This window comes from Cariama cristata, unplaced genomic scaffold, assembly GCF_000690535.1.
Source record: "Cariama cristata isolate BGI_N322 unplaced genomic scaffold, ASM69053v1 scaffold18089, whole genome shotgun sequence".
In the NCBI taxonomy this organism is placed as follows: domain Eukaryota; kingdom Metazoa; phylum Chordata; class Aves; order Cariamiformes; family Cariamidae; genus Cariama; species Cariama cristata.
In genome coordinates this window covers 5,966-21,760 of record NW_009634256.1, presented here as the reverse complement: position 1 = coordinate 21,760, position 15,795 = coordinate 5,966, and the positions used below count along the sequence as shown (strand labels likewise).

The 15,795-nt window shown below is 35.6% G+C and overlaps 1 protein-coding gene across 1 annotated transcript in view; it reads left to right on the top strand.

Annotated features, from left to right (window-relative positions):
- Positions 1-14,839, top strand: part of UBR5 (ubiquitin protein ligase E3 component n-recognin 5) — a 71,814-nt gene extending 56,975 nt beyond the window's left edge. Inside the window, exons 42-60 of the mRNA XM_009707091.1 lie at positions 8-81; positions 1,918-1,991; positions 2,574-2,746; positions 2,846-2,959; positions 3,532-3,752; positions 4,396-4,516; positions 4,624-4,722; positions 5,001-5,244; positions 5,828-5,939; positions 6,464-6,608; positions 6,902-7,032; positions 7,319-7,379; positions 7,712-7,887; positions 8,298-8,382; positions 9,759-9,914; positions 10,304-10,417; positions 11,793-11,937; positions 12,533-12,618; positions 13,678-14,839. Of these exons, the coding sequence (XP_009705393.1) occupies positions 8-81; positions 1,918-1,991; positions 2,574-2,746; positions 2,846-2,959; positions 3,532-3,752; positions 4,396-4,516; positions 4,624-4,722; positions 5,001-5,244; positions 5,828-5,939; positions 6,464-6,608; positions 6,902-7,032; positions 7,319-7,379; positions 7,712-7,887; positions 8,298-8,382; positions 9,759-9,914; positions 10,304-10,417; positions 11,793-11,937; positions 12,533-12,618; positions 13,678-13,890 (2,544 nt within the window). The 3' untranslated portion in view covers positions 13,891-14,839. The remainder of the gene's footprint in view (positions 1-7; positions 82-1,917; positions 1,992-2,573; positions 2,747-2,845; positions 2,960-3,531; positions 3,753-4,395; positions 4,517-4,623; positions 4,723-5,000; positions 5,245-5,827; positions 5,940-6,463; positions 6,609-6,901; positions 7,033-7,318; positions 7,380-7,711; positions 7,888-8,297; positions 8,383-9,758; positions 9,915-10,303; positions 10,418-11,792; positions 11,938-12,532; positions 12,619-13,677) is intronic.
- Positions 14,840-15,795: the final 956 nt, after the last annotated feature.

Here is a 15,795-nt window from a genome sequence, read left to right as displayed (position 1 = left end):
CGTTTTTCAAGCCCTTATTTATTGGATTAAAGCAATGAATCAACAGACAACACTGGATACTCCTCAGCTGGAACGGAAAAGGTATCGTGACTGAGTCAGAAACAAGAACTTTTGCAAAAGTGGCATATATCCTTTTGTTTCAGTTGTCGGTGTTGTTACTCAGCAACTCATATAAATATATGCATATACCTGTCTGTGTGTGTGTGTAATAACATGCTTATTATATATTTTTTTTATAATAGTATATAATGTACATATGTTTGATTGATAAACCTGCTGCAGTATCCTGTTCAAATCTTTTTATGCTGATTGCTGTAAAAGGTTTTCTTACTGTTGAAACTTGAGTTTGATTTTTAACTCCATGGGTACTCAGGCCAGTTTCTCAGCTGAAAAGTGCAATCTGCTCCTCACTTATTTAGAATAATGACTTATTTAGAATTCTGTCAAACGTGTTAATAATAACATGGGAGAAAATGTCATAGTCTAGTATGATGGCCTCAGGAGTTCCGTTTTCCATTTGGTTGTGGATATTTGAGACTTACCTGATGATTTAAAGCACAGTAGGGAAATCAATAGCTGAAAATGCCCTTAAGTTGAAAATCACAGCTACGTCAACTATAGCATTTTACACGGTGCATTTATTACTTTTTAAAACATTGTAAAATTTTTTTAAGAAATATTCTTTGATTTTTAAATGGCAATTAATGATCATAGAAATGTCCACATGTTGGTAATCTACACCATCTGTTCCCATTTCTTACTAAGTTTTGAGGTAATGTACCTGAACAGTCCTAGTCACAATTAAATAAATGCAAATCTTTGCCCATTCCTGCCCCTAATTTTCAATATCATGACTTGAACTTAACTCTTCATTTTCTCTACATGTAGTAGTAACTGTAAAATACCAGGTATCGATATTTTAGATGTATATTGGACTGCTGCTTTAGTTCCAATGTTATGTTCAATATACCTTGGTAACGTAAGGCTTGTTATGACCTCAAAATGTATACCAGAGGATGTTGTTGTCAACAGTGGTTTCCTCACAACTAGGGATGATTTAATACGGTAACTGATTGAGTTTTTGTGATGGCTGATTTGAGTAGTTAGAGCTGTGGCTTTAAGCGTTTTCTAGGCAATAACATGCTTCTGCAATCTGCTTTGTCCCCAAAAATTCACATATTGAAATCCATCAAATAACTGTTGATCAGAGAATTGCAAAATTCCCATGGAATGCTTATAAAACTATGAAGGTCTAGACCTTTTCAATTAAAGGTTGAGTGGTTCAAATTCAGTCAGTTGTTTCTGTTAGATGACATTTTAGCAGCCCATATGAAACAAAATTTTATCAGTCTTCATCTAGTTTCAGAACATACTTCACAATGCATGAACTGCCAGAAATGAATACTAACCATAGTTCTTGACCCTTTTGTATAATACAGTGAAATCTATTTGTTTAATATGCAGCTTGCAGACTTACCTTCTGAAATGTGATCAGTGACACTGTTTTTATAGGATTAAGTATATTCTACACCAGTAAATTTTAGAACGGTATTCACTTACATATTTGTTCCACTAATTCAGGGGTTCCTAGGGTTTTTTTTTATGCTGACATAGTCTTTAGAAACAAGCATACCCATCACTGTCTGAAGCTGTAACTTTTTAGATCAGACTCGGTTGGTGCCCAAATGGCTGTAAGTGTGCAAGTAATGTAGTGAGTGAGCATGTAATGAGAAGTACTGTACAGTACTTTGATTTTAGAGTATGTTCATTCTTGTTATGTATAGCTCTCAAGTATGCTTACTGATTATACTCTTGCTTTTATTGATTGCTACAGATGTGTTTTGCCTAATGTTTTCTTCAAGAGGATTGATGCTTCTTTCTCTTTTCCTCTTTTTTTTTTTTCTTTCTTTCTTTAAGAACTCGGGAACTTTTGGAACTGGGTCTTGACAATGAAGATTCGGAACATGAAAATGATGATGACACCAATCAAAGTTAGTACACAGAAACGCTTCTATAGTATGCCAAAATGCAACACTTTCTTAGTGTTTTTTCCCCTTTAGCTAGCTGAGACTCTGAATAGATTTTGCTACTTGTATATGTTACCTTAAAGTTGGTTTTAGTAAGATTTTCTTACCATTGTTATTTTAATAAATTTCTTCTGCCGTTGCCTGTTCTCATTTTGGAGCCCTCTTTTTGTCTCCTTTCTCTCTAAACTGCAGAATTTGTGTTGCCATTCTACACAATGACAAAATTTAAAATTTGAATCAGTTAAACTGATTTTTTTGATCTAATGAAACTGCTGCTGAAAATGGTAGAATGTATGCTCTATACTAAGTACATATAGTGTAGGAGTGCATGTTCCGTAAAGTTAGTTACAGTAAAAAGAATAAAAGTGATGACTAAGCAACTCAATAAAAATAGGGGATTTGTGGAAGCATCCTGTAGAAGTATTAAATTTGCAGAGATGCTTCTCCAGTCAGATAGCTAAGAGGGAAGCGTATTAATTTTTCATATTTTAAATCCTTTTCTTTTATAACTGTGAAAATTGAATTGACATCTTCCCTGATACTTAGGTGCTACACTCAACGACAAAGACGATGACTCCCTACCCGCAGAGACTGGCCAAAACCATCCATTTTTCAGACGATCAGACTCTATGACGTTCCTAGGCTGCATTCCACCCAATCCGTTTGAGGTTCCTCTGGCAGAGGCCATTCCCCTAGCAGACCAGCCCCATCTATTACAGGTGACATCAGAGATGGTGTTTTAGAAGAAAACTGCAGTTTGCTTTTTCATTTCTAACTGAAGTATATTATTTACCCAGAATGCTTTTGTTAATTTTCAGCCAAATGCTCGCAAAGAAGATCTGTTTGGCCGACCAAGTCAGGGTCTGTATTCATCTTCTGCCAACAGCGGGAAATGCTTAATGGAAGTTACAGTGGATAGAAACTGCCTTGAGGTAGATTTAAAAGTTTTATTATTTTAAACAATAGAGTAATTTAAGCTAGTACCTTCATTCCTTAAAAAGACATTTTAATGTTTTCAGAGAGAATTTTAAGTAGCTTTCAGAATGATAATTGAAAAGCCCAGTAAGTGCGAAAACTGGACTTTTAATGAAAAGTATGCTGAATTTATTTTAAATGTAGGAACTTTTATGATTACTGATTTATAGCAAATTTCAGGCAATATTTTTAAAGACTGCAGTACCATCCAGAGTTAATTTTGAAATGCCAATTACATAATTATTTGTGATAAAAAAAAAAAAAATGAAATCTCCCTATAGCCCAGTACATTTGACTTGCCTACAGACTGAACATTAAGCGGCAAGCATATGAAATGCAAACGTAAAATTGGAAAATGTTGGGGGGTTTTTTTGTATTTGTTGAATTGATTGAGGTTACTGTGTTTTAACAGGTCAAATACAGTGCTCGCTTTTGTGTGGTTTAAAAATATTATATAAGTATATATATCCTGAAAAAGCCTTCTAGACTGCTTTGAAAGTGCAATTAAATTTTATTTCTCCTTGTGTAGGTTCTTCCAACTAAAATGTCTTATGCAGCCAACTTAAAAAATGTTATGAGCATGCAAAATCGGCAAAAGAAGGAAGGAGAGGAACAAAACGTGCCTACAGAAGAATCTGAGAGTTCAAAGCCAGGGCCTTCAGCTCATGATCTTGCGGCACAACTGAAAAGCAGCTTGTTGGCAGAGATAGGGTTGACAGAAAGTGAAGGGCCACCTCTCACATCTTTCAGGTAGTTTGAGTTAAAAATTACTCTATGAAATATTACTGAACTGATAAAAGGATATTTGGGACTCCTAAATGTCTTTTTAAATTAAAATGGGTAGCTTACTTTAGTTTGAATTTGTAGTTTGTGTTTGATAGCTTTTAAAATGAATAGTTGAACAGTCTTCAAAGAGGCCTATGCAAACTGCAGTAAAAGTCCTTTACTACCTGACTTCCTACTGCAGACCTACTGTGATGGCCTGGGTAGCTAAGTTTAAAAATTGGAATTGATAGCTTGCCATCTGTGGCTGGTGATACTGACCACACTTTATGCAGTTAGGGATTGAACTGCCCTGACTTTGAATATTTTTTTTTTTAAAAAAAAAGTTAAGGTCTTGATTGAAGGGAGACCAATAACAGTGAATTCCATGTAGCAGTGGAGTTACATGCTTTGAGAGTAATTTCTCTTTGGAAGCAAGACTTGTGTTTCAGCTGAAACTAAGCAGCTTCATGTGCTTTTGTCCACAAACTTACTGTACTGTGGTGGTGTTTATCAGAAATAAAGGAACTTACTTGAAGGCAGAGCATAAGAAAAAGCAAAAATACACAAAATGTGTCTGAAATTTTAACATGATTTTGCTTGTCTGACATTTTTTCCCTCCTTCTGTCAGGCCACAGTGTAGCTTCATGGGCATGGTTATATCTCATGACATGTTACTGGGACGTTGGCGCCTTTCTTTAGAGTTGTTCGGTAGAGTATTCATGGAAGATGTTGGAGCAGAGCCTGGATCGGTATGTATTTCCCAGTGTAAGGACAATTCCTCTTACAACTAAATTGTGTACCTCCCTCATTATTCTGATTTTGGTTTTTGGTTTTCTTGTGTTTTTTTTATTTTAAGATCTTGACTGAATTAGGTGGCTTTGAAGTAAAGGAATCAAAATTCCGCAGGGAGATGGAAAAACTTAGAAACCAGCAATCCAGAGATTTAACATTGGAGGTAAAAAATGTTAGTTTATCTTCTGAGTTTGTTTTCATTAGAAGTTGAATTATTGCACATTGCAGTAACTTGATAGAAGCAGTTGCATTTCCGAGTCTGCAAGCAGGTGTCTTTAAACCTTACTTTGTGAGCTGTGTTGCAATTACTCTGTAGTTTTTCACAGTCTAATTGGTATTTTCTGAGTCTATGCAGAAGTGTCCAGAAACTTCTTGTGAAGCTGAAATTCTCTCGGTATGATGGTTGGTAAAGAAAAGAAAACTTTTTTGTGTTTTTACTAGGTTGATCGAGACAGAGATCTTCTAATTCAGCAGACCATGCGGCAGCTCAACAATCATTTTGGTCGCAGGTGTGCTACCACGCCGATGGCTGTACACAGAGTAAAAGTTACTTTTAAGGATGAGCCAGGAGAAGGCAGCGGTGTAGCACGAAGCTTTTATACTGCTATTGCACAGGCTTTTCTGTCAAATGAGAAATTGCCAAATCTAGATTGTATTCAGAATGCCAACAAGGGTACCCATACAAGTAAGTGATGCACAGCATTTATCTACAGATAACATTCATAAAAGCCTTGGATGCTTTTTTACATTGAAATACTTGACATTGTCTCAAAGATTTCTCTTGTTAGCTCAGCATGGGAACTGTGAAAATTGTGCATGTTACTTCTCTGAGGCAAGGAAATGGCTTTTTTTTCTGCTTTCAGAAACAGGAAGCTCTTGTTTTTCTCAAGAGCCTGCTTTAGATGCTCTCAGCTTTTTTGAGCATCTTTCTCTCCAGTAGGTAATAATTGTCAAGATTTTAGCTAGTAAGAGCTTATACATTTTAATATGACTGCCCCATCTGGCTTGTCACAAATATGTTTTAATGTTTTTAAAGTATATATAAATTCTTGAAGTATTTTTAGCATTTGTAAATTGGTACAAACGCTTCTGGTTCCTTTTTTAAGCTTGACTGAACCCCAATCAATACTTTAAGTGAAGTGGTTCTGTCTCATTGGTGTATTTCAAGCTATCTTCCAAAATGGTGTCCACCTTACACTGGAACTTAGGTAGGAGAGAGAAATATAAAGATGTTTAAGCTTGAGGTTTGGTTTTTTTTCCTCCTTCAGGTCTGATGCAGAGATTGCGAAATAGGGGAGAGAGAGATCGGGAAAGGGAACGAGAGAGAGAAATGCGGAGAAGTAGTGGCTTACGAGCTGGTTCTCGGAGAGATAGGGATAGGTAAGTGATATATTCTTAATTTGTTGGTGATACTTTGTGAAAGAGAATAATTGCCTTGGTTATCTTCAGGAAAGATACTCTTGCTTCCTCAAATTAAAGGTGTCTGTCTTTTTCACTTTCAGGAGCAATTTACAGGGTAATTTCTTGAAATTCAATATATACTTTAAAGAATAATTATGCATCCTTTAGCATTGATAGATTATGTCTCAACCATATGCCATCAATCTTGCCTGCTAAAATAATAATAAACTTGAGTACTAGAATAGAATTGTGAGGTGGTTTAGAAACAACATTGCCGTTGGTGGCATGTCTGACTGCTGTATCCAAAATACTGGCAGGATTGAAATCCCTGGTTCGTTTTGATTCTCTGTTTCTGAAACATTCTCTCCAAGCAGCTGTGAGCAACACTACTATTCCAGCATAAAAACTAATGCTGTTCTGAATCTGTGTGCAAATGATATTTTTCTAGAGGATTTTTGCATATTTCCTCTGAAATGAGTACACACTGCTCTAATGTTCTTAAGGGACTTTAGAAGACAACTTTCCATTGACACACGGCCTTTTAGACCGGCATCAGAAGGAAATCCTAGCGATGACCCTGACCCTCTTCCAGCACACAGACAAGCCCTTGGAGAAAGGCTCTACCCTCGAGTGCAAGCAATGCAACCAGTAAGACTTACCTAATACACTTAATGATACGTTGTTCTTGTCATCTTTTAATTTAAAAGTTAACTTCCTTGTCCGTTATTGTTTAACATAACAGAAAATACTCAGGGTGTATTTAGGGCTGTTTTTATATTCTTTGGCATTTTCTTAATATTTTGTTTCTGTAATTTGTCATTTAGCTTAGGAGGCATCTTGTAATGCATTCTATGTTTAAAATACTAGAACTTTCATAAAACCATACTTGAAAATGAGAGAACTGGAAGAGAATAGTAAGACATATAATTCCTTATCTGCAGGCATTTGCAAGTAAAATCACAGGAATGCTTTTGGAATTGTCCCCTGCTCAGCTGCTTCTGTTACTAGCTAGTGAAGATTCCCTTAGAGCGAGAGTTGATGAAGCAATGGAACTCATTATTGCACATGGCAGGTAAAGTATCAAGGATTTAGACAAGAAATGAAAACTGATTTTGGGGGCAAAGCGCTTGTACTGTGCTACATGTAACTCTGATACGTGCAAATTATTCCTTGCTTTGTTCTAGATACTTTTCTTTGGACAAGTAACTTGTTGACTTTGGTTTAATCTAATCTATCTGGTTTCAGAATATGATAATTCCTTGTTGGTTGGACTTGATGATCTTTGAGTCTTTTCCAACCATAATGATTCTATGATTCTATGATTGTGAAATTAAATCGGCCTTTTTTTCCTTGTCAAGGGAGAATGGTGCTGATAGTATATTGGATCTTGGATTGCTAGACTCTTCAGATAAAGTGCAGGTAATGAACTTTTGCACAAATTTAATTTACTTAAGATTCAGTTGTATCAGTTAATTTTAAAAACGTAAGCAACTGGAGCCTTCCTTTATCGTGCAAGACAAATTTCTGTTTAATTATCTTGTGGAGTTATCTTTTTTTTTTCTCCTTTCTTTTCTCTTTTGAAAAGATTAAGCAGTAATTACTCAAAAGTATAAAATATTACGAGTAGGAAATATCATGGCTATTCTTAACCAACGGAACTTGAATCTTTGGGTCTAGTAGCAAACAGCTTGTTGATATGTGTCAGTAACTAGAAGTAAGTTTGTTAATTGCTATTCTGACTTTCAAAACAGGAAAATAGAAAGCGACATGGTTCTAGCCGCAGCGTAGTAGATATGGAATTAGATGATACAGATGATGGGGATGATAATGCACCACTTTTCTACCAACCTGGAAAACGAGGTTTTTATACTCCAAGACCTGGTAAAAACACAGAAGCAAGGCTGAATTGTTTCAGAAACATCGGCAGGTATGCTACTATTAACTTTCTAGTCTGAAAAAGTGTAAAAGACAAATATACAAAAAAACAGGGGGAATACCAGAGATTCAGGCTGCAAAAACTTTCTTTTTTACTTTTATGCTCTGTATTTCTCTCCTGGAGCTAAGTACTGAGGAATTTGCACATGTCAACCTGAGGTTTCTTTTCCTGTTGAATTTTTACTTTTATGTTTTTTTACAATCTGAAAGTTTTATACTGCAGGAAATATTTTTTTGAAATTATATATGTCCATGATGTTCTTTGGGGGATTGATAGGGCTGAAAAGCAGCTAGCTGCGGCTTGATTCTTAGAATATTTTGACCTTTTTAATGTGAGTTTGCTGAAAGATCTCCAATGTAATTTCTGTCATACCAAAACAAAACTCAAACGTTTATTTTCAGAATCCTAGGACTGTGCTTGTTGCAGAATGAACTATGTCCCATCACATTAAATAGACATGTAATCAAAGTTCTTCTTGGCAGAAAAGTAAGTTGAACATAGAAATTTTATTTTCCTTTAATTACATAAAACCTCATTTTTAAAAACTGCTGTTTTCCTGTAACGTGCATGTATTGACTAGCAGAGTTGATATTCTAACTGTAAGAAAGCCTTTAAATTTAATTTGAGGAGTATTAATTTTTTCGTTTGCTAGCTTTTGAACTGAGTAGATGTACTAGAAGTCAGGTATTTGACTTAAGATGGAATGATTTGTAATAGGTTAGCCTTTGACTCTCTTCAGAAACAGCTTATTGTCTCCCTTTTTTTGTCTTCCTTTGACTGAAGACTCAAAGAGAGAGTTTTGACAGTACTAGGCAATAGTATCTCAGCTTATCAAAAAGCGTTTTCCTCGATATTTGAGAGAACTCATTGAAATTAATTATAATTAAAATTTTGTCTCAGCTGTAGGTATAATTTAAATCAAAGCAATAACTACCTAATCTTTTGGCAAAAATGCTTCCCCACCCCAATAAACACTGATTATGTACTGCACATTTCATGCATTAGTCAGTAGCATTGTAAATTCTGTCTGATACAACAAACTTAAACCAAAGTTTGTTACTGCTGGTCTTTCCTTAAAAACAGTGTTGATCACATAATCGGTTATCCAACATATTTATGATCTTCAGCAAAAAAAGGTTGATGACAGAAAGATACACCTCCAAATATCACCTGTTGTCTTCCAAGAGAGATTCCCTTCTAATTCTTTTCTTCAGGTTTTTCTTCTTCAATATGTATTTCTTCCAGTTAAATGTTGGATACATCAAAGAATATTTTAGTTAGGTGTAGTTTAGTTTAGTTAGTAGATGACTTTTCTCTCCAGGCAGATAAAGAACAAAGAAGCAAGCAAGGAACTATAGACAACAGCAAGAAGTAGACATTGGTATTTGAATTGTTGGAGACTGGTATGCAGCTGCTGGGCCATGAGTCATTTAAATGTGTATATATAGCAGTGGTATGTATGTGTTCAAGTGGAGGGAAACTTTCAGGATTTTGGAGCACTGATGCAAATTGTTTCCAACTTTAGTCAACCTCCATCAAATCTCTGTTGGCCTAGGTGACATGTAGAAGAATTTGTTTTAAAAAACCCTATAAATTTTCATTATAACCTTTGTGACCTTAATAGCAGGAAAGGCTTTACAGGTCTGTCTTTACATTCTGCTAATGCACTTCAGTTGAGTATTCCAATGTACCTTCAAAAGCAGGCTGAAAATAGGAGTTTACCCTTATTTCCAAGTGTTTGTATGCTTTGTTACATGGTTATGCACTACTGCTTGCTAGTGCATAGATTAGGCTCTGATCACGTAATTTTGAATATATTCTTAAACAACTGGTATGTTTCAATCATCCATCATTTTTTATAGGTGAACTGGCATGACTTTGCTTTTTTCGATCCGGTTATGTATGAAAGCCTTCGACAACTTATCCTCGCTTCCCAGAGTACAGATGCTGATGCAGTGTTTGCAGCAATGGACTTAGCATTCGCAATAGACCTGTGTAAGGAGGAGGGTGGAGGGCAGGTAAGCACAACTAAACGTGTATCTCTGTAGTTTCAGAATTCAGCAGCTTATGCATGTTGTAGCGTACACGTAATCCATGCTCTTCTCAGATGGCAGAGATCATGTTTTACCCTTCCTAGATTCAAATACAGTGTTCTCCTTAGACTCTGAAGTCTGTTTTTTTTTCCTTGAAGATGATGTAGAACCTACCATAAAGCCTGGATAGCATTGTCAGTCCTAGGGAATCTTTAAATCTAACCCGTAGTAGTAAATTTTGCCTGGTTTTAAGGGGATATTAAGCAATAAATCACTGTGCAGCATACTGTGGCTGTTGTAATAATCTCATTTCCTTTTTTCCTTTTTTTTTTTTTTTTTTTTCTTCTTAAATGGTCCTTGTTACTTTGCCATAGGTTGAACTTATTTCCAATGGTGTAAATATACCAGTCACCCCTCAGAATGTATATGAGTATGTCCGGAAATACGCAGAACACCGAATGTTGGTAGTAGCAGAACAGCCTCTACATGTAAGTCTTTGGTGGAGTGTTTTTTTTTTTTCTGTAAGATTTCAGTCAGTTAATTCTTTTCTTCATTTATGGTATTGCTAATCAGTTTTTTTTGAAGTCTTGACAGCTTGATTAAAAATATTTACTTTTCTAATTTTTTGGTAATTGTATAGCTGTTTATGCAGTAGTATGAAGACTGAGTACTTTGAGCAATTTATCTTTTTTTTTATAGAATGAAAGATAATTTCTTTTAAACTTGATCTTGTTGGTTAAGCATATAGGTTCATTTCTTGAGCTCAAATGACACATATCCTCTTGGAATCTTTGCTTTGTATTTAGCAGCCACTTTGTTCTAATAATCTGTCACCTTTGATTTGTTTAGCCTTAAAAACAAAGATTAAAAAGAAATTTCAAAATATTTATGTAAATCGCCTTGAACTTCTGACTTAAACCTTGTTTTAAAACAAGGACACAAAACAAGTTATGAAACATACAACTTTGTTCTTATTTTACTAGCCTGTCAAGAAATGTAACAATTGACTATAAAACTATATTAAAAATAATTTTTTTAAGCCCTTTTTAAATAAAAATTATGGAATAATAGATTTTTGTAAATGACCAATGAAGGTCCAGTACTTAGAACCACTTACTCTCCGTTGCATCATACTACATCTAAACTCGGTCATTTCTGCTGGTTGTGGTTTCTTGCTGCACTTCTGAAATAGGCTAGCAAACTGCTAGATTACCTCTGTGCAGTTTAGGTCCAAAATTCTCACAGAAAGAACATGTTCCTGGAATTAAGCTACTTGAGCTCCATGTCTGCCTATATTGATAGTTTGACTCTTGTTTATTTTAAGAGTTGAAAACCATAACATTTGTATTGATTTTTGGAATTTACTAAAACAAATTTATTCATATTCTTCCATTTTGAAAATGGAATTTCCAGTCTTTTCAGGATGTTACTTATTTATGTGAAATATATGTGTGTGTGTGTAACATTTTTAAAGCAGAGGTGGCATGTGAATGGCTAAGGAAGCAAAAGGAAAGTAACATGCAAGATGCATTTCTCATCATTCTCATCAGATTCAGCATAGCTCAGCAAAATACCTGAACTTTTTAGTGTCGGAGAGTGCATTTGCTTCTGCTACTGGTGAAATACTAGTTTAAACTGTTACTACTTTCTTTTGCAATAGTAGGTAGGGTTTAACAGATTGGTGGAGTTCTTTGTTTCAGAAAATTTGCATCTCAGATGGTAAAACTTTGAAAGAAAAGAACAGCTAGGAGAATAATGAATTTTGAGTTAATAGGGAATTTCACATGGAACTCTTCAGTAATGCATTTAATGTCAATCTGAAAGTGATAGGCTATAATGTGGATCTTGTGGTTTTCACTTCAGGCAATGAGGAAGGGTCTCCTGGATGTACTTCCAAAGAATTCATTAGAAGATCTGACAGCAGAAGACTTCAGACTTTTAGTAAATGGCTGTGGTGAAGTAAATGTGCAAATGCTAATCAGCTTTACCTCTTTCAATGATGAGTCAGGTATGAAATAACTTCCTCATTCAGAAACAGAGCTGCAGGGATAACTTAACACTCTTCATTCTGTGTGGAGTAGAGTTACCAGCATTAAAGTTACACTGAACTACCTCTTCAAATTTTACATCAGTTAAGTCACTGAAAGTCCTAATAAAATTATTACTGTTTTTTTTACATACCTTTGAAAATACGTACCTTCACTTAGGGGGGGGAAAGCACATTTCTTTCATCTTTGCTATCACTTAATGTTAAAAACAAGGACTGTATTATTGGTAGGTAGTGTATCTTTCCTTCTGAAAGTTCTGACCTAACTTTAGAACTATATGCAGTCTAATATTTCTTACATAATTTTTAAACTATATTTAGCTGGTTTTAGCTTTTTGGGCGGGGAGGGGGTGGGAGTTGTACGGAGATATGTCAGAGTTAGCCTTTACATTCAAAAGTATGTGTATTAGTTTCGAAATTACTGGTGTCTTCAATATCAGGACTTTATGAATGAGATTGTAGCTGAGATCCAACTTGCAGTACATATAAAACAGATCTCTTAATATTTATTATCCAGTGTATCACCTGAATTATATCTCTTTTTTATTTCACACAGGAGAAAATGCTGAGAAGCTTTTGCAATTCAAGCGTTGGTTTTGGTCCATAGTTGAGAAGATGAGTATGACAGAACGACAAGATCTAGTAAGTTGTCCATTCCCAGTGGGAATGTGCAGAACAACTGCAATAACTTTGCCATCATTACTGTTTTTAACTGTGTCTACCTGCAGAGACTTTGTATGTGAAGAGTTAAGGTAGCAGAGCAGGGTGGTAGGGTTTGATTAGACTTTCAGTTCTGGGAACATCAGGTGTGAATCCTAGACCTTCTTGCAACTGAAAGTAGGTGTGGTGTGTCCTTATCCATATTCACAGATCTCTTATCGAAGCACAGTTACAGTCTCTGCACAGTCGTTCTTAAGCTGAGTAACTGTGGTTAGTCAACGGTGTTGTGGGCTAGTAGAGTTTTGATCTTCCTGGATCATCTACTCGCCTGACTTCTGCGTATCCTGAGGGCCCTTGTGAAATAGCTGATGAGAAGCATGAACGAACAAGAAAAACAAGGGGGTTTCATTTTGGAAAACTTGCCTGTAAATTGTATTCACTGTACACTTCTTTTAACTTCCTACTACTTAAGGTACTATCTTTCCTTTACAGTTTGCTAAAAGGAAACAAGGACTTACCTGAAAAACAGAAAATCTAGAGCACATTTGTTAAGGAATATGTATGGTTACACTTTGGTAGTGACTCTGATCTGCAAGTCAGTATTTCACACTCGAGACAACAAACCAAATATTCTCTGTTGCTGCCTTTTGTCTGTATGAGTACTATATTCTGTAGTCACTAACTGGTTTGTGAGAGGTTTCTGATGCATTTTGTATTGATGACAGTCACCATCTTCCCAGATGAATTTGAGGATGTTTCATTTACTGAGGATTTGTTGATACAGGATAATTTTGAGTGCTGCTTTTATCAGTTTTAAAAGAAGTGTATAATGAGCAGTTGAGGAAAGGAAGTGAAGGAAGAAGCTACTACAAAAGCATGTAGCATGACCACTGAGTTTAGTTGGCATATGGAGCAGAACATAGTATGATCAAACTTGCTGTTACTGTGCAGTTCTTCTTTAACCTATCCCCACACAACATGTAAGCAATATGGATTTTAGCCTTGTACAGCAAAATTTTAAATGCTGTCTTCTTTTTTCAGGTTTACTTTTGGACCTCAAGTCCATCATTGCCTGCCAGTGAGGAGGGGTTCCAGCCTATGCCATCAATCACAATAAGACCACCAGATGACCAACATCTTCCTACAGCAAACACTTGCATTTCTCGCCTTTATGTTCCACTCTATTCCTCTAAGCAGATTTTGAAACAGAAATTATTACTCGCCATTAAGACCAAGAATTTTGGTTTTGTGTAGAGTATAAAAAGTGTGTATTGCTGTGTAATATTACTAGCTAAGTTTTGTAGATTTTTCCATTTGTCTATAAAAGTTTATGAAAGTTAATGCTGTCATACCCCTGGTGGTACTTTAAAGATTTAAATGCAAACATTCCTGTACTAAATTTGTAACGTAAAGGCCAAAGGAGCACTGGCAATATCTGATTGCAACAGTTTGCTAGTCAATAACTCCTTTGCCTAACCCCAGCCAAAGATGACAGCAGAACAATATAATTTACACTGTGATTTATCTTTTTGCTGAGGGAAAATATGTAAAATGTTCTGAAAATTCACTGCTGCCTTTGTGGAAAGTGTTTCAGCAAAGGTTCTTGTATAGAGGGAGTAGGTAATTTCAAAATAAAAAATTAAGTATGTTCTGTGTTTTATTTTAACTTTTTTTATGGTGTTTAATTTGTGGTTGGCTGCAGTTGTGTATCATGTATATTGAACTTGTAAAAAGTTCCTGACAGCTAAGATCCCAGAGTTGGGATTGTTCGCTTATGAAACCACTTTCATTGCAATTTTTGTTCTGATTGCATTGAACTCTGGCGCATCAGATACCATCACTAATATTTTGCATGTAATCTGTACCTTTAGTGGGTTGGGTTTTTTGTACATATGATGAGGCCAATGCACAGTATTTCATAGTTCACTATCAACATTTTTGTATCCCTGTTTGAGTGAACAGACAGTCAGGAGATTGTTCCACACAACCAGTTCTAACCCGACACTTGTACTACGTATCTAACTATGTAAACTCAGCCTGGGCACTTTCTGGTAACTGTAAAATGTTTATAAGATCATGATTATTGAAGATACATTTTGGAAAACTTTAATGTTCGTGAGCAGCTTAACTTCTTTTGTATCTAGCCTTTTTTTAAGTATCTTGTTACAGTTTTTTAATAAAGAAATTACAGACAAAATACCAAGTCATACTGAAGAAACAATAGTTTTTATTTATTTAGCCATTTATACTTCAGCTACCAGCATACAGTAAACATAATTGTTCATTAAAAATCTGAATTTTGTAACTGAAAAGTTGACCTGCAGAAGATATTCAGCCCACATTTTACAGTTAGCAGAGAATCCTGAATGAAACAGGCCAGGCAGCCCCTTCTTTTTACAGAATTAGTTGAAGGGAAAGTGGCTTGTTCTGAAAAATCTCAAGGTAATCAGGTTAGAATAAAATTCTCAAACTGCATTGTAGTGGGTTCTACTGTATGTTCACTTTTGAAGTGGTTGGTTGCTTTTGGGGAGGGCAGTCTTCAACCATAACCTAGGACTTGTTTTCCCTAATGCTTGAGAGATTTTTGAGAGTTAGGAAGCGATTAATTAAAGGAAGGAGCTACTTTTTCTGTGTCAAAACAAATTTCTGAAACCTTAGCAGACTGAAGTATTGAAGGTTAAGAGCTTTTGTGGTGGTGATGTTCTCCCTCTTTCTTGCTTCTCCAACCCCATGAATCCATGTTAATGATACTTTTTTCTTCTTCTTTTTCTGGGGAAGAGCTAAACTAATGTTCCGTGAAAATCTGAGTAGAATTCAGCTTTGCCAGAGCTCTACCAGGTTTTCCTTTCTGTCAGCTAGTGGAGGATGGCCAGAAGTTACCTACATCTGTGATTTTCAAAAAAGCCTCTGTTTTCATAATTTATTTAGTTGCTAGAGGTATGGAGGACCGTTGAGATCAGAAATTCTGATCACCAGTTGCCAAATTGATGCTGAAAATCCTGTTTTCTAAATAAGGCTGACTGTTTCAGGCTTGTGTAGTTAAACTGCAGATAAATCAAGTAAACACATGTAGAAATAATTCTATGTGTACTAATACTTCCTAAAATAATCATCCCAGAAAAGGACAGTTTCAATGTATGAGGATTGGAGTCTATTCTG